Source organism: Ochlerotatus camptorhynchus, unplaced genomic scaffold (genome assembly GCF_037179485.1).
Source record: "Ochlerotatus camptorhynchus isolate MF236.1 unplaced genomic scaffold, CSIRO-AGI_Acam_v1.1 ptg000259l, whole genome shotgun sequence".
Classification (NCBI taxonomy): domain Eukaryota; kingdom Metazoa; phylum Arthropoda; class Insecta; order Diptera; family Culicidae; genus Ochlerotatus; species Ochlerotatus camptorhynchus.
The window spans coordinates 566,031-588,322 of record NW_027040749.1 but is presented as its reverse complement, the minus strand read 5'-3'; the positions used below and the strand labels follow the sequence as shown (position 1 = coordinate 588,322).

Sequence of the window (22,292 nt, the reverse complement as noted above, 5' to 3'; positions counted from 1 at the left end):
GGGTGTCAGTGAGTAATTGCCATCGGAACCTGGTGGTGATCCATTTGGGCTGATATCGTGCCAAGGTGTCGCAGTGTAGTGCAGCGATGAAGATGATGCTCACGATAAGTGCATGATGCATTGCATTTTATGCAGGCTAGTAAACAAATGCAGGGAAGTAGCAATTGTCGATTGGATGCACTGGAAATTGTAGGCTTAATGTAATTGCACGTGCCAGTGGTGTCAATAGCATTGGGTAAACAAAATATGGAAAGCTTTGAGGGAACGTTCTAGATTCGACAAGATTTTGCAAATGCAATCCAGATCATCGAGATCTCAGACGCAGCAAGAATTTCTCTTGATTCGAATGATTTTCGACTGGGAAGGTTTTTTTAGGATCTATAAAGAAAAATTTTAGCCGTAGGCTAGTTCATCTCCATCTACCCATCCTTGAAATTTTAACAAAATCATTTTTCAAAACCGATTTCTCTTTCTTGGAAATATAAACAATACTATTGAGTCACATGGAGGCAATGAATTGTATTGTATATTTGTATTCCAGGCATGTCATTGTGGTTGCTCGTGAGAAACCAGCTCCACAGAATTATGTTTGGGCGCAGAAATGTCGATCTTCTTCTTCTTCTTCTTCTTCTTCTTCTTCTTCTTCTTCTTCTTCTTCTTTTTCTTCTTCTTCTTCTTCAACTACTACTACTACTACTACTACTACTACTACTACTACTACTACTACTACTACTACTACTACTACTACTACTACTACTACTACTACTACTACTACTACTACTACTACTACTACTTCTTTTTCTTTTTCTTTTTCTTCTACTTCTTTTTCTTTTTCTTCTTCTTTTCGCATTTCAAGCTTATTGCTTATATCGCATATTAGCTTATCAGCAGTTTCTTATTGTGGATATTTTCAAGGTCATTCCAAGGAAAACTTGAAGAAAATTGAATTCGGAGGATAGCTTCATCAAAATTTTGAGGAATATTTCAATGGAAATCTCCATTGAATATGGATTGGACTATTCCAAGGTTTTCAGAACTACTTAAAAGTTCCCAAATTATTCATGAAGTTAATGAAACTACCTTGAAGTTTTTTTTTGTAGTTTGAGAAACTAGCCTGAGACTCACAATACTTCTCATCAAATTTTTAAGCTTCCCTGAACTGTTTAGGACTTCCTAAAATTTCCTAAATGTTTTCTCCTGGATCTTCTCTAAAGGATTTACAATTCGCTGAAGTTCTCTAAACTTCTCTAAAATTTATGTGACTTCTCTAATGTTAACGGAACTGCTCTGAGGTTCTCTGTTCTATTCTGAAATTCTCAAAACTTCTCTAAAGTTTTTGCCGTTCTCATGAAGCTTGTTGTACTGCGCTGAATTTAATTGAACCGTTTTAAAAATGTTTAAGCTTCAGTAAACATCTGAACTTATGCGAAGACTTCAATTAACTTTTTAACGACTCTGAAGTTTTCTGAAATCTGGGAAGTGGTTTAAATTTCCCACAAATTTTATGAAACTAATGGAACTGAACTCCTCTCGAAATTCCTCCCATTTTCGGAGCTTACTTACTTCACTGCTTTCAAAAGCTCCTGCATTTTGCTAATGTTCATAAAAATTCCTAAAGTTCGCGGATCTAACCTTAAGCTCCATAGATTTCTATGAAGTTCTCGAAATGTTTCTGAAGACCACTGTGAAGTTTTCGAAGTTTTTCTAAATTTGAGTATCTTTTGTGATTCCGCAATTTCCATGAAATTCGAATGAAATAATTAATATAGTTCTATTATTTTCTCTGAAGTTCTCAAGATTTTTCTGAAGTTCATGAAACTTCCATTACATTATCGACACTAATTTAAAACTTCTTCAATAGTCTAGACTTTCCTGGTGTTATCAAAACTGCCTAAACGATTACTGACTATCTTTAAAGTTCTTCAGACTGCCCTGAATTTATCAGTATATTTTAAGAAACCGCAACTTTACTGAAATTAATTGATTTGCCTTGAAGATACGACAATTTTCCTTAAGTATTCTAACCATTATAAACGCTCTCTTGTTTTCTTATTTAATCAATGCTTACCTGAAGTTCTCTAAATTTGTTTAATAATCCGGCAAATTTTCTAATATATACACAGCTAAAAAAAAGTAGTGTAAATTTCCGTTACTATGATGCACATAAATGGTGCGTCATAAATCATACAAATTTACATTATAAATCGTGTAAATTTATGAGACATGTCATGCAACATTCCATATATTGTATGCAACTTTCCACCTTTGTTTGCAACATTTCTTGCAAGCTGCTAGTTTACGTGAAAAGGAAGTTTACATGCATGAATGTTTGCATGCATGGATGTTTACATCACCAGTAAAATTCAGATTTTTTTAGTGTGTACCAAAATTTTCTGACGTTTTCGAATCAATCATAGAATTCTTGGAATAACTCTTAATTCCACGGAATTCTTTGTAAGTTGCTGCAAATTTGCTTAAGTTAATGGGATTATTCTGAAGCTATCTGATCATCCTCGAAGTACTAGGAACTTTGCTGAATATCATGAAACTACACACCAAAAAATTCTGAATTTTAATGGCGATGTAAATATCCATGCATGCTAAAATTGAAGCATGTAAACTTCCTTTTCACGTAAACTAGCAGCTTGCAAGAAAAGTTGCAAACAAAAGTGGACAGTTGCATACAATATATGAAATATTGCATGGCATGTCTCATAAATTTACACGATCTGTAATCTAAACTTGTATGATAGGGAAAATGACGGCTTCGGCATGACAGACTATTTTCGGCAACACAAATTGAAACACTATTTTCACTGGATTTTCTTACGAAAACACTTCGCTGAATGCATTCAAACGATTCTTTATGCTTTCAGCTTCATTTTGACTATATTTTTACCACTGAGAAAAAGCAATCTAGCAAGGTTTTCTTGAAATGCAACACACGCACTACAAATTGTAGCTGATTTCGTGTTGCCGATAATAGAACAACAGATTTACATACAGTTCAAATGGAACGGTTGCCGAAGAAAAACTGGTTGCCGACAATACTCGCTCTCACTAGAGAAGATTGGAGCTTTGTAAAAGCGTTTCAAAACAGTTTTTGACAATTCTTTCGACTGAAATTGTTAGAGCAGCTGGCAGCAAAAGATTGTAAACAAACCAATACTGCATATGTGTGCGTTCCTTAGAGAAAAAGGCTATAGAAAGAAGGCCGCTGCTTAGGTTGCCGAGAATACGTAAATTCCCCTATATGACGCTCCATTTATGTCCATCATAGTAACGGAAATTTACACTACTTTTTTTAGCTGTGTAGTTCGAATTTCTTAAAGATATCGCTGCTTGCTAAAAGTTCTCGATTTTTTTTAATTAATAGAACTTCGTTGATATTCTCTAATCAACTCAGCTAAAGTTTCGCATTTTTTAAAGTTGTTGAAATCTCCATGATGAAACACCCTTAAAATACTCTCCCGTTTTCCGGATGTTCATATAATTTTTATCACGTCCCAGAAATTCTCTCGGAGGTTTGCTGAAGTATCCTAAAATTTCCATGAAATTATTTGAACTGCCCTTTGATTATCTGATCTGTCTTGCTGTTCTCGAAACTTCCTTAAAGCTTTCAATTCTAGTGATGAAAAATTTCCCAGAAATTTTCTGGGCGTCTGTGAAGTTCCTGAAATATTTCTGAAGTTTTTATAAATTCTTTGATGGTCTTTGTACTTCCCTGAAATTCTCGGAACATCTTAAGGGTTCTATTTTTTTTCTACATTTAAGATTATAGATTTTTTAACTGTCCCAAAAGTCTAGACTAAAGTTACGGGAACTGCTCTTAAGATCGGAAATTCCCCAAAGATCTCTAGATCTAGCTTTTGTGAGGTGCTTAGAACTTGTTAAAAATTTGCACAATCCCTTGTTGTTTTTCTATATTTATCAAGTTCGCTTAACACCTATGATGTGCTCTAAAATTCTAGGGACTTCATAAAAGTTTTTCGGCTGTTAAGAGAACCGATTTGAGGATCTTGAAGCTTCCAGTAAGCGCCCCATATTTTCAGTGTATTACCCAAGTAACATTTTAAGTTTTATGAAATACTACAAAATTACTATAAAACAATATTCATAAAACCCTGGTCAAGACTGCTTTGCCACTGATGCATCCACCAAAACCTCATTGATGCTAGAATCAGTCTAGTTGGCCCACCCTGGAGAAGGTTCTGAAGGGTATGTTTTCGAAGCTCTTCAAGATTGATTCACTGCAAAATGGTTGTACGATAAACGCATTGAGATCCATTTTAAAACCGTATTTAAGCTACAATAAAAGCTATTTGGTAACAATTAAAACCATTATCCAAACCATTTACCCTAGCTGCTTGCTAAGTTCACTAGAAAAACAACAATCAAGATAAAAAAGGATTCATAAATACCATTCGATCTTAACAAAATAATTAAAATAAAAACAAATCGTATAAAAATCCCGCCGAATTTCCAAAATTATAAAATAGTTCTCATGAAGTGGCCTAGTTTTATGTGCCATATCAAATTTGATGAGAAATGTACGTGAAAACATTGGAATACTTGAGTCCACCCACGGAAAATATAGATTTTACTAATTATTTTACATTAACCCTCCGTTACTCGCGCTGTTGTACTTTGTACAACACACATGAGTTTTCCATTGCCATTTTGTTGCTAAGTTACCAATCGATCTGAAATCTACGAGTATTCCTAAAAAAACTTGTTTTTAACTAAACAAGCTGAACTTTTATCACAGTTAACCCCCAAAAATGCGGATAATAGAGAAAATGTGAATGCAAACCGCGTAAACGGTGTCCGTACTACGTGGGATTTGACTTAATTGGTTACAACATTGAAAATTTCGAGATCCTGACCAGATAGAAAGTTACTGTCTTCGGCAAAGTTGTTCTAGAGACTATAACCTTTTCGCTGGTGGAGAGTAATTCAGAATTTTCTCACTGCGTAGCGCTAGAATACATGTGAAATCCTCGTATGTGATATATCTCGAGATCCTGACCAGATAGAAAGTTACTGTCTTTCACAAGTTTTTCAGGAGGTCAAAGCCTATTGCTTGGTGCTCAATAGTTCAGAATTTGCTCACTACGCGACGCTACTATACATGTGAAATACTCATATAAAATATCTCGAGTTCCCAACCAGATAGAAATGTACTGTCTTCGGCATAGTTGTTCAGGAGGTCAAGGCTTTCTCGCAGGTGGACAATAGTTCAGAGTTTTCTCACTTAGCGGCGCTACTATACATGTGAAACTCTTGCATATAAAATATCTCTAGATCCTGACCAGATAGAAAGTAAATGTACTCGACAAAGTTTTTCAGGAAGTCAAGATCTTTTTGTTGGGTGACAATAGTTTAGAATTTTCTCACTATGCGGCGCTGAAATACGTGCCTTTCTCGCATATTCAATAACTCGAGATCTTAATCAGCTAGAAAGTTACTGTCTTCGGCAAAGTTGTTAAGGGGGTCAAGATTTTTTGGCTGGTAAGCATTATTTAAGAATTTTCTCACCACGTGGCGTTAGTATACATGTACAATTCTCGCATATGCTATATCTCGAGATCCTGATCAAATAGAAAGTTACTGTCTTTGGCAAAGTGGTTCAAGAGGTCAAGGTCTTTTGGCTGGTGAACAGTAGTTCAGAATTTTGCTCACTGCGCTGCGCTAGTATACACGTGCAATCCTCATATATGCTACAGCTCGAGATCCCGAACAGCTAGAAAATTACTGTCTTCGGCAAAGTTGTTTAGGAGATCAAAGCATTTTTGCTGGTGAATAGTAAATAGTTCAGAATATTTTCGGTATGCGGCGCTAGTGTGCATGTAAAATATTTGTATATGCTATAGCTTAAAGTCAGGAAGTAATTGTCATCGTCAAAGTTGTACATGCGGCAAAGTTCTTCCGGATGGTGAACATGCAAATTTTAATTTCAAATTTTTTTTCAAGTCAATTCTGAGAAAATCAATCATGATTATTCAGAGTAAATTTTGAAAAATAGTTTAACTTTGGGTGTTTTTTAGGAGGTGTCCTTAAACTTATGATCGGGAGTGTACGGTTTTATAAATTTCTCCATTCAACTGAGCAAAATTGCCTCACTCTCTGAGTTAGTCTCGATGTCCGTGCACACGTAAATACACGGATTTTTTTTTATTCTAGACCCCTCGATAAGACATTTCGAAATTAGCCTAAAATGAAAGGGAGACTCTAAACATTCATTTGGTGGAAGTTTCAGCGATATTGATCTTTTAAGATAATTTTTTCCATCTGAGATACGTGTTACCACTAATTTATCAGAGATATACAAGTGGAAGACTCACACCAATTTATGTATCCACAAATCTGCATGAAAATTTTCATCAGTAAAAGAAATCCAGAATACATTTGTCTTATCCCACTTAGGCTGATGTAAATTTTATTTTAATTTTATGATATTTGATATGTGAGAATTGCCCGCCAAGTTTTGAGAAATTTCTAAACTACTGTTCATCAGCCAAAAGATCTTTATCTTCTTAACAGCTTTGCCAAATACAGTAATTTTTTAGCTGTTCAGGATCTCGAGATATTATATATGCGAACATTTCACGTATATCCTAGTGCCGCGTAGTGAGAAAATTCTGTACTGTTGACCAACGAAAAAGTTGTGATCTCCTGAACAAATTTGCCTATGACAGTTTAGCAGGTCTCGAAATATATCTAATGCGGGAATTGCACGTGTATACAAGCGCAATAATGTGAAAAAAAAATCTGTCGACCATCCAAAAGGCCTTGGCTCCCTGAACAACTTTGCCCAAGACAGTAACATTCTATTTGGTTAGAATCTCGTGATAATTTACATGTGTAAATTTCACGCGTATACTAGCGCCGCTTAGGAAATTCTCAACTATTGTACACCAAGCAATAGGCTTTAACCTCCTGAACAACTTTGTCGAAGACAGTAACTTTCTATCTGATCAGGATCTCGAAACAAACCACATGCGAGAATTTCACGTGTATTCTAGAGCTACGTAGTGAGAAAATTGTGAACTACTGCCCACTAGCAAAATCTATCTTATCAGAATCTCGGGATATTTTACATGCGAGAATTTCGCATGTATACTAACGCCACGTAGTGTGAAAATTCTGAACTATTGTGCACCAAGCAATAGGAATTGACCTCATGAACAGCTTTTTCGAAGACAATAATTTTCTACCTGCTCAGAATCTCGAGCTACTGTCCACCAGCCAAAAATTCTTGAACCCCTGAACAACTTTGCCGAAAACAGTTACTTTTTATCTGCTCAAGATCTCGAGCTATTTTATATGCGAGAATTGCATGTGTATACTAGCACCGAGTAGTGAGAAAATTCTGAACAACTGTCCACCAACGAAAAGATCTTGACTTCCTGAACAACTTTGCCAAAGACATTTACTCTCTATCTGGTCAGAATCTAGTGATGTATCACATGCGTGAACTCAACATGTATACGAGCATTACCTAGTGAAAAGATTCTAAACTACTGTTCACCAGCAAAAAGGCTATGATCTCCTGAACAGCTTTTCCTAAGACAGTAACTTTCTATCTGGTCAGGATCTCGAGATATTTTAAATCAGAATTTCACGTGTATACTAGCGCCGCATAGTGAGAAAATTCTGAACTATTGTCACCCAACAAAAAGATCTTGACTTCCTGAAAAACTTTGTCGAGTACATTTACTTTCTATCTGGTCAGGATCTAGAGATATTTTATATGCACGAGTTTCACATGTATAGTAGCACCGCAAAGTGAGAAAACTCTGAACTACTGTCCACTTGCGAAAAAGCCTTGACCTCCTGAACAACTATGCCGAAGACAGTACCTTTCTATCTGGTTGGGAACTCGAGATATTTTATATGAGTACTGCACATGTATACAAGCGTCGCGTAGTGAGCAAATTCTAAACTATTGAGCACCAAGCAATAGACTTTGACCTCCTGAAAAACTTTGTGAAAGACAGTAACTTTCTATCTGGTCAGGATCTCGAGATATATCACATACGAGGATTTCACATGTATTCTAGCACTACGCAGTGAGAAAATTCTGAATTACTCTCCCCCAGCGAAAAGGTTATAGTCTCTAGAACAACTTTGCCGAAGACAGTAACTTTCTATCTGGTCAGGATCTCGAAATTTTCAATGTTGTAACCAATTAAGTCAAATCCCACGTAGTACGGACACCGTTTACGCGGTTTCCATTCACATTTTCTCTATTATCCGCATTTTTTGGGGGTTAACTGTGATAAAAGTTTAACGAGTTTTTTAAGGAATACCCGTTGGTTTCATATCGATTGGTAGCTCGGCTGCAAAATGGCAATGCATAACTCACACTGTTGTACAAAGTACAACGCGCGAGTACTCGTGTTACAAAAGTTGGCGCGAGTAACGGAGGGTTAAGAAAAAAAAATAGATTCTTCAGATCGATCATAAAGCTTAGCCAAGATTTTTGATTCTCATGATTTTTGCATTCTAAATATTTTCTCATTGCTAAATTAACTAAAATAAAGTTATATCCAAGGAAATATAGATTGAAAATCGAAGATTGTAAAAAACAAGCAAACTAATTGTAACATGGCGGTGGCATAAAATGTGATTTTCATGGGTCATTTTTGAAAAAAATGTTTTGCTTTCAAGAATTCCTTAACAAATAAATAAGGGTTTAAAATGGCTTTCTGAAGAAAACTTGCAGGCTGAATTGTATTAATCTAAAGCCATTTTGCTTGATCCTAACCCGTTCAGATTTATAGCAGCATTTATTGCGGCAATGTTGCCTACAAAATGTTAAACGTAAAAGTTTGTTTATCTAGCGGCGCCGGTGGTGTAGAGGTAAGCGTGATTATCTCTCACCCCAGCAGGCCTGGGTTCAATCCCTGTCGGCACCGCCGGGATGTTCTGAGGCATAACATCTCTGATCACGCCTTCCGGAAGTAAAGCCGTTGGTCCCCGGTTCATGAGTTTATGGGTCGATAGGTAGGGTCCAGGTGTGGGAGCTGCCTTCCTGGCACGTCGGTAGCATTGGTGCTCAGCACGGAAAACAAGAACCAAAGGAAAAAAAAAATAAAAAAGTTTGTTTATCTTTCGATAGTTGCGCTGTGTGATTCAGCGTTCTTCCAGGTGATTCTCTCCCGATGGCTTGGAAGCAGTTATTCAGAAGGTGTTCACAACATTTCGCATTTCGCAGAGCTGTAACCTCGATAATTCCCGAAAAGATCCCCTTCTTCCGAATGGTACTGGAAGTGCACTATCAAACGGTGCAGGAATGTCCGGTTGAATGATTTTTTTTCAAGTGATGACCCTTTCGCCGAATAAAATCGCAGCTATGGATCGGAAACCAACTAGTGTCCGCTAACTGACAGTTTCAGTGGTTTGCTGTCGGTACTGACACAAGTTATTCCGAACTTCATCGATTCGCAAGGTCTGGAGAAGGCTGGTCTGTTTTCAGACTGTTTTGACAATGTTTTATGAATTTGAGGACCACGCTCACTTCCCTCTTCTCCACCAGATGCTAAGTCGTTGATGGTACCCGTTCCGCCGGACGTGCTGGTTCTTCTAAAGAACTAAATCGACTTCCCTTCGGTCGTTAGCATCGCTTGAATTTTTCCTCCAACTTCGTTTATCCTTCGAGATATCCTTGTCATAAATTTGGTTTTTATTCACTGTGAGGATCCATCCTTGAAATTCAATTTGTAAACAGAGGAGAATTTATGATACACTTTTAAAATCCTAAAAGGCAACAATATATGCCTTTTGCCCTCATTTAAAACCTAATGGTTTTATGATTGCTTTTAAAATGATAGAGTATTTCATCAAGACATTAATAAAAAAAATTGCTAATGAAGTTTATGATTGATTTATAGAACAGTTTTATGGTGGGATTGAGAACTACTTTAAATTTAATTTTAAAACAAGACAGTTTTTGACTTCTAGCCAGACTGTAAAAGGTTTTTAAAACAGCGAAAAAGTGAACTACTAAGCTGGAACGTTTTACACTGTGAAATGCTGTATTTAAACTAAATGGATTATTCATTGCCATTATAAAACCATCATAAATCAGAGTGGATGCCAAATGATTGCAGAATTGTTACTTGGGTAACTTCCCTTATGTTCCCTCAGTTTGTTTATGGAGCTTCACCGAAATTCTCAGCATTTCCTTTTATTCCTCATAACTTCTTCAAAGTGCCTAAAATTGTTGTGAAGTTAATGGGACTGCAGCGAAGGTCTCTAATCTTTCATAAAGTTAATTACGAACTTGAAATAAATCATTTATTTGTTTTCCTTAATTCAGGCACTTTGAAAGTTTTCAATATCTGAAACTTGTACTTGGAATAGGAAACTTCAAACCATTTAATATTTTTAAATCTTGGACTTACTCAAATTAAGTGCGTTTTTTTTTTACTATTTTAAGTGAGAAATTAAGCAAGTGCTTAACTTCAACATTCAATGGATTTGATTGTAAAGCTGTTCATATAAAACTGATTGCCATGTCTTAACAACGCTTGAGTTAATTACTGTTGTTTTTGAAAGCATATTTTGAACGCATTTAAAAATAGCTTTCTTATCCATTAAAGTTCCGGAAAAACTAAGGAAATTTTATTTAAAAAAATGAGTACATTGATAGAGAAAAACGATTAAACGTCACAAAGCACAGAATGAGAAATATTGAAATAAATTCACGCTAAAAAAGTTGAAAATAGTGACTGATTACAAGAAAACAGTGACTTTAGTGACTAAGCCCTCAAAAAGGAGACTTTTTAGTGACTGGCTTGAAAAAAGTGACAAAGTCACTAAAAAGTGACTCGCTACCAGCCCTGACATTGTGAACTTAGTTGAAGTCCACTTTTCGAAAAATATAAGGTACAACATTTATAAATAATTCAAATTGTTTATGCATATAATTGGTAGGGACGTTGCGATACTTAAATGTATCGATACTTGATTCGATACTAGTATCGAATAACTGATACTGATATTTGCGATACTATCGAAACAAAGTATCGATACTGTTAAGTATCGAATCATTTGATAAAAAAGCAATGTGATTGAATTTAAAATGAAAGTCCATGTTTAAGATCAATAACGAAAAGTTTGTATCATTTTATTAAAAACAAAAGCATTTAAACCAACTAATTGAACCATTCAGCCTCATCGACGCTTGCTAGAAATATTAGTTTCTGTAAATATTTTGCTGACAATCGGTTTCTGGTCTCAGTAATTATAGATCCAGCCTTTGAAAAGAGTCGCTCGTATGGAACAGAAGTTGCCATGCTGACCATATGCATCCTAGCCTGCTGATACAGCGCTGGAAAAACTGACTTCATGTCCTCCCATTGTTCCAACGGGTTCACATTTAGTGAGCAAACCGGTCTCGCCAGGTACAATGCCAACTCATCGCCAGGATCAGTATGTACCGATACCACGATAAAAGTATCGATATTGGAGAAGTATCGATTGTAAAGTATCGATACTTAATTACTTGGTATCGAAATAAAAGTATCGATACTTTACTGATATCAGTAGTATCGCAACGTCCCTAATAATTGGCAATGCACCCGTGTACTGAATGGGAATTGTGGGTTCGAATCCTACCGGTGCCCTTAGATTTTTTCGCAAATTTTCACACACACACACGTCTCTTACCGATGATATGTGCTCATCTCTCAGTATGTTCAAACTTCCTCATAAACAAATAAATTTACTGCAAAGTTGCTCTACCTACTCTCTTCAGATCTTTCTCTAGCTGATAAATTATCACACTAAAACTTCATATTAGATAACATTTTCAACCAACTCTGAAAATCCTAAAACTTCACGTATGAAGTTACATAAAAACACTGAATATTAAAACAAGGATTTGCGAATGGTCAATCGACAGGATTGATCCTATTTGCCGATGGAAAGGCGTATGATTCCATGTGGCAAGAAGTAATCATTTACAAATTACATCGCACAATCCTTCCGTAATGCCTGATCAAGATCATCAACCCATTCCTTACTAACAGGACAATCCAGGCTTCAATGCGATGCTCCAACTCCTCAATCCATTTGAATAATCCTGGACATGAAGCTGAAATTCGACAATCACATCAACCACTGATGATCAAGGTGGACAGAGCAGCTAAAACTCTATATTCCCGTAGTAAATCGACCTTCAAGACTTCCTACCAAAAATTAAAGTAGCATTCTTCAAATGTGTCCCTCGCTTTATTCTTATGAATGCACATTCAGTTTGGCAAAACTCCACGAAGCTTCTGAAGATGACCGATAACCTCGATCCGTTCTACCCTACCGACGATCTCCACCGATTGACGAACGTGCATTGATGCAACAATCAATGATTTCGGGTGAATGACCGTAATCCGGTTAAAACGCTTAAGAAAAAATCGAAGATTTCATCAGTTGACACAGTTGGACCGACGAAGAGAACAGACTGAGTACTCAGAAAGCAGTGATTCTCAGAACCGGTTGTATTGTCCGGCGGTTTCTGAATCATCATAACTAATGCAGCCGAAGCAAACAAATTAGGATGTAAGCAACCCAGCGAATAAAATTCACAGAATCTATCCCCCTATCTCTAGATAGACTGATCAGGACCTTATTTATGGATGTGATGATATTTAGGAAGGTGATATACATTACAAAAACCCAAAAGTAAAGATGAATATTTTTTTCTAATGAAAACTACATTTACTTTCCACTTCAATCAACACTGCTAAACACAGGATAAAATGTCACGTTCACTTGCTTTGCCGTTTATAAATAATAAATAGCATTTTTGTTTTATCACAACCAAAATTAAAATCCTCGGTCTAATGCTGCCGATTCACAATCGTTTCCATCAAGTAGATTAACTAACCAAATTTAAAAAAAACAACTTCCTCCAGTGTACTACGGCTGATGCATGTAACCCATGCACATGAAAAAAAAATACTCGCTTTAAAATACTTTCCACGTTTCGGTATTCAATTCCGTCGTAAAACAATATCAGGCTAATCAGATCCTTGCTGGAATGCGGTTACTTTCTTAAAAACGTATCTAACTAAACCTAAAATCTAGTGAAAGATTGTGGAATGGATCCGTTTTCTGATGAAATCCCTTAATCAAACTTTGATGCACTTATCCTGCTACATTCGATGACCCTTCTAGTGAGCAATAAAACAGTTGAATACTTCTACTTAGGCCTACAATATACACATCTTTAAAAACTACCTTTAAGGGTACGATGAAGACAAGTATGCTCCTATTTGATAGGTTATTTGTTGTTAAACTACTAACTATAGTATATTCCTCCACTTACAGCTATGCGACATTCTCGTTTAAAAGAAGTTTGGAATGTTAAAAAAAATATCAAATTTTCCTATGTTTGTAGACGGCAAGATTCGCTGTTCATAAGGCACTCATAGGGTGGTCATTATTATTATTATGTGGAATGTTGTAATCGTGATTTGTTTTGCTCAATTGGTTAGTTAGCTGCACTAGTTTCCGTTTTTTGGCAATTCTGAAGATACGTAGGTAATTAGATTTCCTGCAGCGACAGCATCGATCCGTTGTGGGTCTTCTGCTCCTCCAGGATTTTGGTCAGCGTGCGGAACACGTTATCGGGCAGGTGGTCCAACAACATCCGAGGCATCACCTTTAGTTCGGTGAAGTCTTCGGCCGTTGCCCAGCGCATCTCAAACATAGGACCGCCGGTGTTGGTTTTCCTGAGGAATTTCGAGAAGAATTGGTTTTTTTTCATCGCTACAAATGACTAATTTGACGTTCATACTTCTCCAACTCTGTTTTCTTCCGCCGCACAATGTGCAAGATTCTTCCTCCGGTGTACAATCGAGTTTTGGCAAATCGCCGTTTGGAGATTTCACTGGATAGCAATCCTCCCTCCTGGAAATAGAATCAAAATTTAGGATTTCATCGTCACAGAAAAACGACCGAACAAGATTTAGGTTCAACTTACAACAGCTGCAACCGTTTGAATCGGTCGTTCGCCCAGCAGTGGACTTTGGCCGGCTTTCTTGGTGATTTCCGTTACGTCGTGCCACGTGGTTTCTAGATCGCGTGACGGTACGCCAAACAGTGCGTACCCAAAGCCATTCAACATGATACGCCACTGCAATTCAAGAGCGAGAGAAAGAGAGAAAACGGTAAATGCAAGTTAGAAATCCAAGTTGCGTGCAAGTTTTTCTCAGATATTGCGTGGAATGTTGCAAGCTACTGGTACGGGCAGGCTCGTATGCAACTAGAGTGTTTATATAAAGATAGGTATAAGTCCATTTCAGTTAGAGGTGTTTTCAGCAATTGTTTAAAAATCTTTATTAGAATACCAATTTATCATGAATCATAACACACCCATGTAAACTAACTGACCATCTGAAGGAGCATACTTCCTCTACCAGATGCTGCTGTTTGTTTGCCTGTATGAGTCTTAGTCTGCGAGAAATCGACGTTTAAAGTAATTGTTTCACATATCCGTCTAGTTATGTACATAACATTAGTATTTATCTAAAATACAACCTCGTGTTCCTTGCCCTTAGTTCACGTTCCACCTGATTGTCCAATTGGTAGATCCCCCTAACCTCGAGCAACCGCAAGTAGTCGGCCCCCTAACTTCCCGCATAAACTCGAACCATAACTAAACCTTACCGAAAATGTTTAAACACTATATATAATCTCTGATAAACTTTAAATGAAGTGGTTATGGAACTTTTCATGAACGTTAGTGTGATAAAGTTTTAACCTTATGTATTATGGTTTTTTGGAAGTGAACCTTACAAATAATGGGTTGTTAAGAACCATTCCCAAGTAACAATCCAGTAACCATTTAGCATCCACTCTGATTTATGATGGTTTTATAACGGCAATGAACAATCCAATCAGTTTAAATATAGCATTTTAAAGTGTAAAACATTCCTGCTTAGTAATTCAGCTTTTTGCTGTTTTAAAAATCTTTTATAGTCTGGCAAGAAAGTCAAAAACTGTCTTGTTTTTAAAATAAATTTAAAACAGTTATCAATCCCTCCTTAAAACTGTTCTGCAATTCAAGCATAAACGTCATTAGCAATTGTTTATTAATGTCTTGATAAAATACTTTATAAACGTGTTCTATCATTATAAAAGCAACCATAAAACCGTTAGGGTTTTGCATAAGAGCAAAAAGCATTTATTGTTGCTTTTTAGGCTTTTTAAAGTGCATCATTAACTCCCCGATTACTCTGTTTACAAATTGAGCTTAAAAAATGGTTTCTCATAGTTAATAAATACCAAATTTATGACAAGGAAATCTCAAAGGATAGACGAAGTAGGATGAAAAATTCAAGTCGATTTCAGAAAAATTTCTTCTTTAGAAGAACCAGCACACCATCAACGACTGACCATCTGGCGGAGAAGAGTAAAGTGAGCGCGGCCCTCGAATTCATAAAACATTGTCGAAAGTTTTAAAACAAACCAGCCTTCTCCAGATCTTGCGAATAGGTGACAATCGAAATAACAACCAACAGCAAACCACTGAACTGTTAGTTAGCGGAGATGAGCTGGTTTCCGGTCCATAGCAGCGATTTTATTCGGCGAAATAATCAACTCTTCGAAAATTTCATTCAAGCGTACATCCCTGCATCGTTGGATGGTACACTTCTGTAACCATCCGGAAGAAGGGGATCTTTTTCGGGAACGATTGCGCTTCCAGCTGTTCGAAATGGGAAATGTTGTAAAACAGTATCGCAAACTATCTGAGTAACTGCTCCCAATCCATCGGGAGAAAACCGCCTGGAAGAATCCTGGATCTCACAGCGCAACTATCGAAAGATGAACAAACTTTGACGTTTAACTTTTTGCAGGCAACTTTGCCTCCATAAATGCTGCTATAAATCTGAACGGGTTAGGATCAAGCAAAATGGCTTTAGATTAATACAATTCAGCCTGCAAGTTTTCTTCGTAAAAGCCATTTTAAACCCTTATTTATTTGTTAAGGAATTCTTGAGAGCAAAACAACTTTTTCACAAATGACCTATGAAAATCAACTTTTATGCCACCGCCATGTTACAATTAGTTTGCTTGTTTTTACAATCTTCGATTTTTAATCAATATTTCCTTAGATATAACTATATTTTGGTAAATTTAGCAATGAGCAAACATTTAAATGCGAAAATAATTATAAAAAGTCTCGGCCAAGCTCGATCTGAAGAATATATTTTTTTTTTTTTTTCAATTTTAAATAATTAGTCATATCGACATTTTACGAGGGTGGACTTAAGTTTTTCGATGTTTTCACGTACATTTCACATAAAATTTAATATGACACTTAAAACTAGGCCACTTAATGAAAACTATTGCAATAAATTTGGATATTCAACAAGATTTTTATACCATCAGTTCTATTAAAATTATTTTGATAAGATCGGATTCATAAATCCTTTGCTATCTTGATTGATGCTTTCCTAGTGGAGTCAGCATGCAGCTAGGGGAAATGGCTCGGAAAGGGTTTTTATTGTTGCTAAATAGCTTTTATTGTAGCTTTCAAATGGTTCTCAATGCGTTCGTCATACAACCTTTTGCAGTCAATCAATCTTAAAGAGCTTCGAGAATCCACCCTTCATAACCTTCCACAGGGTGGGCCAACTAGACATATTCTAGTCTTAATGAGGTTTTGGTGGATGCATTAATGACAAAATAGCCTTGACCAGGGTTTTATGAATTTTGTTTTATAGTTGCTTTGTAGTATTTCATAAAACTTAAAATGTTACTTGGGTTAACATTCAAAATTCTTGATCCATACATTTTCGAAAAGAAAACTATATTAGAACCTTTTAACGTATGGTTTGAGAATTTTAATGGTAATGGTTATGGTAGTCAGTATGGTCCATTGATGGTTTTGTATTGTCGGTCAACTTTACGTAATATATCGCGAATTGGTCATCATTAATTTACAGGCAACCTATTCGCGATATATTCCACATAAAGGTGATCGATGTTACAAAACCATCAATGGAACTTACTGTCTACAATAACCATTATTATTAAAGTTCTCAAATCATAAATAAAAAGGTTTTAATATAATTCCTTTTCCGAAAATTCCAAACAAGAATTTGGAATGGTAATGGTTCTTAAAAACCCATTATTTGTAAGGTTCACTTACAAAAAAAACCATAAGGTTAAAACTTTATCACACAAACGTTCATGTAAAGTTCGATAACCATTTCAGTTAAAGTTTAGCAGGGATTATAAACAATGTTCAACCATTTTTGGTTAGGTTAAGCAATGGTTCGCATTTATGCGTGTTTACTGCTATTATAAACATAAGTGCCTCATGGTCGATTGCATTGAACATTGGACAATTATGCGTAAATCGGTAGGTTAGTTTTGAGAAATTTCGTTAAACAATAATTGAAATTCGGGTCCAGAGTAGACTTACCCCTTATACGTTCCCATTATTATGTGCTCCAATTATGGTATATGGCTCATTCCAACTCAAGATGGTACAGAATTTAAAAAAAAGTTGTGATTGATGTCCCCAATTTGAGCCAATCTTGGCCAAAACGCTTATTTTGGCATTTTTAAAAAATGCCTTTTTTGATTTTGCTCTAAAGTGCCTCGATCTCTCTCGGCTAAAACCCAGGATTTTCGAGGTTTTTAAAAATTTCAACTTTCAGAAGAGATTACTCCACAACCAAATAAGCTATTCGTGATCTTAGAACGTCAATTTGAAGGTTTTTTAATGTAGATTCATATAGATGTACCCACATTTTGTTTTTGTCGTAGTAACTACAGTAAACTGGGTGGGTACCTACAGGTATCAAAATTGTCAAAAAATGGCCTATTTTCACCATGGGCGGGATTTTTTTATTACCTAATATTTTGATCTCAAATTTTCACCACACTTTCGAAAACTCTTCTACTTGATGTGTTTCCAAGGGTAAATGATTTGGACAAACAGTTTTTGAGACACAGCGTTTGGCTGTATCCCATATAGGAACGTATTTTTCACTTTTAGTACCACAATTAAATTATGGCCAGAAGTAAATAAATGGGCTAGTTATGATTTCATATAATGAGAATCCTGCCCAGCACATGTGGAAAATAACATAAAAATATTATTGTGCCATCGGCGTGAAGGAATTCAAGAAAAAATAAAAAAATAAATTATATAGCTTTGATTTTTCACCAGAAAAGCTCAAAACTATTACTCACTCATCTGGTCATATCTCAAAAACTATTTGTCCAAATCATTTGCCCTTGGAAAAACATCAAGTAGAAGAGTTTTTAAAAGTGTGGTGAAAATTTGAGCCCAAAATATTAAGAAATAAAAAATGCCGCCCATGGTGAATATAGGCCATTTTTTGACAATTTGGGTACCTGCCGGTAATCAGCCCTTTTTCTGTACTTACTATAACAAAAGCAAAATGTTTGTACATCTAATACATTAAAAACCTTGAAATTGACGTTCTAAGATCACGAATAGCTTATTTGGATGTAGATTATTCTCTTCTGAAAGTTGAATTTTTTAAAAATCATGAAAATCCAGGGTTGCAGCCGAGAGGGATTTAGGCACATCAGAAAAAAAATAAAAAAAAGGCCTTTGTTCAGAATGCCAAAATAAGCGTTTTGGCCAAGTTTGGCTCAAATAGGAGACATCGACCACAGGTAGTGTACCCACTTGAGCTGGAATGACCCATATGAAAATTCCATACGCCAAAATTGGAACACAGCAGTGACTTAACTAGTATCTGAATGTAGCTAAAGCACTTATGCGTGGCAAGGTTTCATCTCAAGAAAGTTTTAGAGATGAACTAGCCAACGACTAAAAATCTCTCTAATAAAGTCAAAAAAAAATCATCTCAAGAAAAACTGGTATCGTTGTTTTTTTTTAAATTTTTTTTTTTTTTTTTTTTTTTTGATACAAAAGATATAAGAAATTGATTTGGTATAGATTTTGATTATTTAATTTGTTTTATGGTGGTGTTAGTTTGTGTGGGAGTAGTAATGGAAATCTTCATGAAATACAGTCATATGTTCTATGTAGTTACGCCAATGAACACCCCATAATATGAACGTATAGCCATGACTGGTATATCAAGTCTGCTGCAATTGAGACTTGAAAAATAAGCATATCAAAAATATTATGGAGCCTACTTTTCCACCTAATCACTTACCTTCGGCAGCTTACAGGCCCGTATCGTCTCAATGACACTGGTCCTCAGATTCTCTATCGAGTCCACACCCAGTCGCATCACAAAGTCATCTCCAACTCCGATGGTGAACGCGTAGCTCTCGGTGTACCGTGCCGCCTCCCGGCTCAACAAACCGGCCGGAGTCGCAAAAGCATACACCCGTAGATCCGGAAAACGGCTCCTGAGTTTCGCTGCCAGCAGAATAGAAACCCCGGCACCCAAACTGTGCCCCGTCAGAACCAACGTATACTCCGGGTAGGTATTGAAGATTCGCTCCAGCATGTTGCCCTCGCGGAGTCGTTTCACCATACAATCCACACCGGCCACCATGCCCCGATGGGCGGACGAATCCTGCGGCATTCCTGGGGCATCGAAACGCTCCGCATTGGCCACCAGATCCGTGAAAACATCCCGCATCGATAGACTGCCTCGAATGGAAATGACAATGCTCTTTGTGCTGTGGTCCGCCAGAATGCAGAATGGTAACTGTTTGGATGAATGAGGAAAGCTTTATTACTTTGAAAGAACGCGCCCAATTAGGGGAAGAATTTATTCATTAACTCTAGCTGGTGTTTTCAACCTATAAAAACCACCTGCTCGAGCGCTATTGAAGCAGAACAGTAAACATGATGCGAGTTGCAGTAATCATTCTAGCCTTCTACACAATTTTCTGCTACAGCTACAGTAAGTATAATTTTCGAAAAATCAACTAGACTAGACAACAAAAACTTCAATCTCAAAATTCCAGATTATGCTGTGGCCACCCTGAGTCACAAGCAAACATCAACCAGCATCAAGCTGGACCTGTTCAACAAGGCACCGATTTTCCAGCACAATACCTGCGCCTGTAGTGCGGAAGCGCAGTTGGTTGGAAATGGGAACCCGACAAAAGAATCTACCATTCCATCGAACGTATGTCACTGCCGAACGTGTGTAGCACGGGACTCCGACGAACGTGGAAATCCACATCTCCATTGCGAAGAAAGTACCATGACGGAGGAAGAGTTCCGATCGCTCCAGGCCCAGAACATGGCCACCGAAGTTCCATCCTTGGATGGGAACCATCAATCGAAGCGAAAGAAGCGATCGCCATTATCGTGGGATGAACTGATGCAGAAGATTGCTCTAATGGGAAGCCACGACAGTACGTACACCAAACGGACCCAGGGATACTTCCACTTTAATTATGTCAACAGCAGTACAGGTACTCCCATTAAGTTCGCAACCAATTCCAATATTACTAATGCTAATTCTACTACTCCTGATGACACAGTGTCTACTACAACACAGGCCGGTAGATGATAATTCCGTTCTGAATAGCCCCAAGTTGAACGAACGGTGAAGGCAGCATGTTAAAAGCTCAAAAGTGTAATAAACATGTCGTATGAAAGCATAAAAATGATAAGATTTTTTATTGTTGAAAATAAAATGTCATTTTGCTCAAATGGTTTTTCAAGTTGCCTGAATTTAAGTATCTTTAAAATGGTTCGTAAATTGGCTTTTGTATAAGTATTTTTCGTGATTGCTGAAGCGCACAAACAGCATGGAGTAGAATGATATGCGAAGGTCTAATGCAGACTGGCGTGAAGCATCGAGATAGCGCTTTCCAATGTTCTACTCATTCAAAATATTTCGCAGATAAGCTCGGGGAACTTATTAGACTTTCGCAGCCAATGAAGGCTATCGCAACTGATTGAATTAAATATTAGGATTCTGTCCTGCAACTCTGCGTACCCTCCACCAAGACTCAGTAGAACCATTTTAAAAGCCTCGTATAGTTCCAATAAAGGTAATGAGCCTGTGTGGTCTGAAGTCTTCCGGGATAACTGGGCTGATAAAATGAATAGTTTTGGTCCGTTTACCATACATTTTCCCGCACAAACGCACGAATCCAGATCATAAGCAAATTCATTCAAATTTAGCACAGTTATTGAGCCCTCAGTTCAGAACGAAAAACAGTGGGGAGCAGAAGGTTTTAAAGTTGAACCACCCTACAACACACTTTTTGATGGAAGCTGCTCTTTTAATGGTCTTTAACAAGTTTAAAGATGTGGTTTTAGCCTATTTTATTTCGATTATATGTTCACAGTACGCAGCACATTTAAGGAAAATAACATTATTTTGGCATTGTGCAAATTAATTTCCAAAAAATGCCTATCGTAATTGACTTATCTAAAGATTGCCAAATTGCTTAAATAGCCTTACATTCAAGACGTTAATTCGAACGGAACCAATCCAAATGCAAACCGAAACGAAGCCAGTGTCTCACCCAATGACTTTAACCCGTCCGTACCCTTCAAAACACAATGCATACCTAGATAGGTTTGCCCCGAGAACGACACAATGCAGAACGATATGCAACCATAAACAAAAACTAGTTTCTACACCCCAACCGGAATAGTGCCGTTCTTTATCAGCTCGAAAAAGACACAAAACTTGAGCCCGGCTGATTTATGCTTCCTACTTTGAACTATAAAAACCAAACCACTCGGTAAAGCACTACTGCAGAGTCCACCCAAAAGGCGCCACCGGTTAAAGTCTGTGAAGAACGCGGAACAATTTGTCACGATGAGAAAAGCTACCCTTACCCTGTTGGTGATCGTTCTATTTGCTGCCGTTGTACGTTGTGAGGAAGATCCTGAGGAAGTCTACGGGCAGTTGCAGGTTTATCCTCCGGGAAGTGACCGATTTAATGGTGATTTTGGGTTCATTTTTTGATTAAGGTGGAGTTCATAAAATAAGGTTCGAATTTTAGATGACCCAAATGCGGGACTTTCCCCAAACGATGTCGAAGAGGGCACCTGGAGTGATTACATGAAAGGAAAGAATTCCAAATTCCTGGGTGTTGCCCGTAGTTCAGAAAATTTAGATGACCAGTGAATACCGTCAAACTTAAATTAAGCTTCATGTTTCTGTGCATACTTTAGTGTAATGAAATAATAAAGGCACTTTACAAACAGACTCACCTCAAAAACGTGATTTTTGAATGATGCATGTAGAACATCTTCACTACGAATCCGAGACGTATACCGGACGCCAGACACGTGGCACAAGCAGCAGTTGTCATCGATGATGATTTGAGGTTTTCGCCTGAAA

The 22,292-nt window shown here is 37.0% G+C and overlaps 3 protein-coding genes across 3 annotated transcripts in view; 1 reads left to right on the top strand and 2 right to left on the bottom strand.

Moving 5' to 3' along the window:
* Positions 1 to 9,684: 9,684 nt before the first annotated feature.
* The window catches only part of LOC135705161 (ATPase WRNIP1-like), a 293,614-nt gene continuing 281,006 nt past the window's right edge, over positions 9,685 to 22,292 (bottom strand). Inside the window, exon 4 of the mRNA XM_065226752.1 lies at positions 9,685 to 9,695. The gene's annotated coding sequence lies outside the window, so the exon portion shown is untranslated. The remainder of the gene's footprint in view (positions 9,696 to 22,292) is intronic.
* The window catches only part of LOC135705160 (diacylglycerol lipase-beta-like), a 116,031-nt gene continuing 107,008 nt past the window's right edge, over positions 13,270 to 22,292 (bottom strand). The window contains exons 7-11 of the mRNA XM_065226750.1: positions 22,163 to 22,286; positions 19,179 to 19,682; positions 13,991 to 14,143; positions 13,805 to 13,917; positions 13,270 to 13,739 (exon numbers count right to left, since the gene is read on the bottom strand). Coding sequence (XP_065082822.1) covers positions 13,553 to 13,739; positions 13,805 to 13,917; positions 13,991 to 14,143; positions 19,179 to 19,682; positions 22,163 to 22,286 — 1,081 coding nt within the window. The 3' untranslated portion in view covers positions 13,270 to 13,552. The remainder of the gene's footprint in view (positions 13,740 to 13,804; positions 13,918 to 13,990; positions 14,144 to 19,178; positions 19,683 to 22,162; positions 22,287 to 22,292) is intronic.
* LOC135705155 (uncharacterized) lies at positions 19,823 to 20,572 on the top strand. Its single transcript, XM_065226743.1, has 3 exons — positions 19,823 to 19,880; positions 19,945 to 20,400; positions 20,470 to 20,572. The coding sequence occupies exons 1-3, from the start codon at positions 19,823 to 19,825 to the stop codon at positions 20,496 to 20,498; spliced, it is 543 nt and encodes a 180-aa protein (XP_065082815.1). The 3' UTR covers positions 20,499 to 20,572.

Coding starts and splice junctions, on each gene's coding strand:
- LOC135705155 (XM_065226743.1), top strand. CDS start 19,823: ATGATGCGAGTTGCAGTAATCATTCTAGCCTTCTACACAATTTTCTGC. Junction 19,881..19,944: donor AATTTTCTGCTACAGCTACA/GTAAGTATAATT, acceptor TCAAAATTCCAG/ATTATGCTGTGGCCACCCTG. Junction 20,401..20,469: donor TTATGTCAACAGCAGTACAG/GTACTCCCATTA, acceptor CTGATGACACAG/TGTCTACTACAACACAGGCC.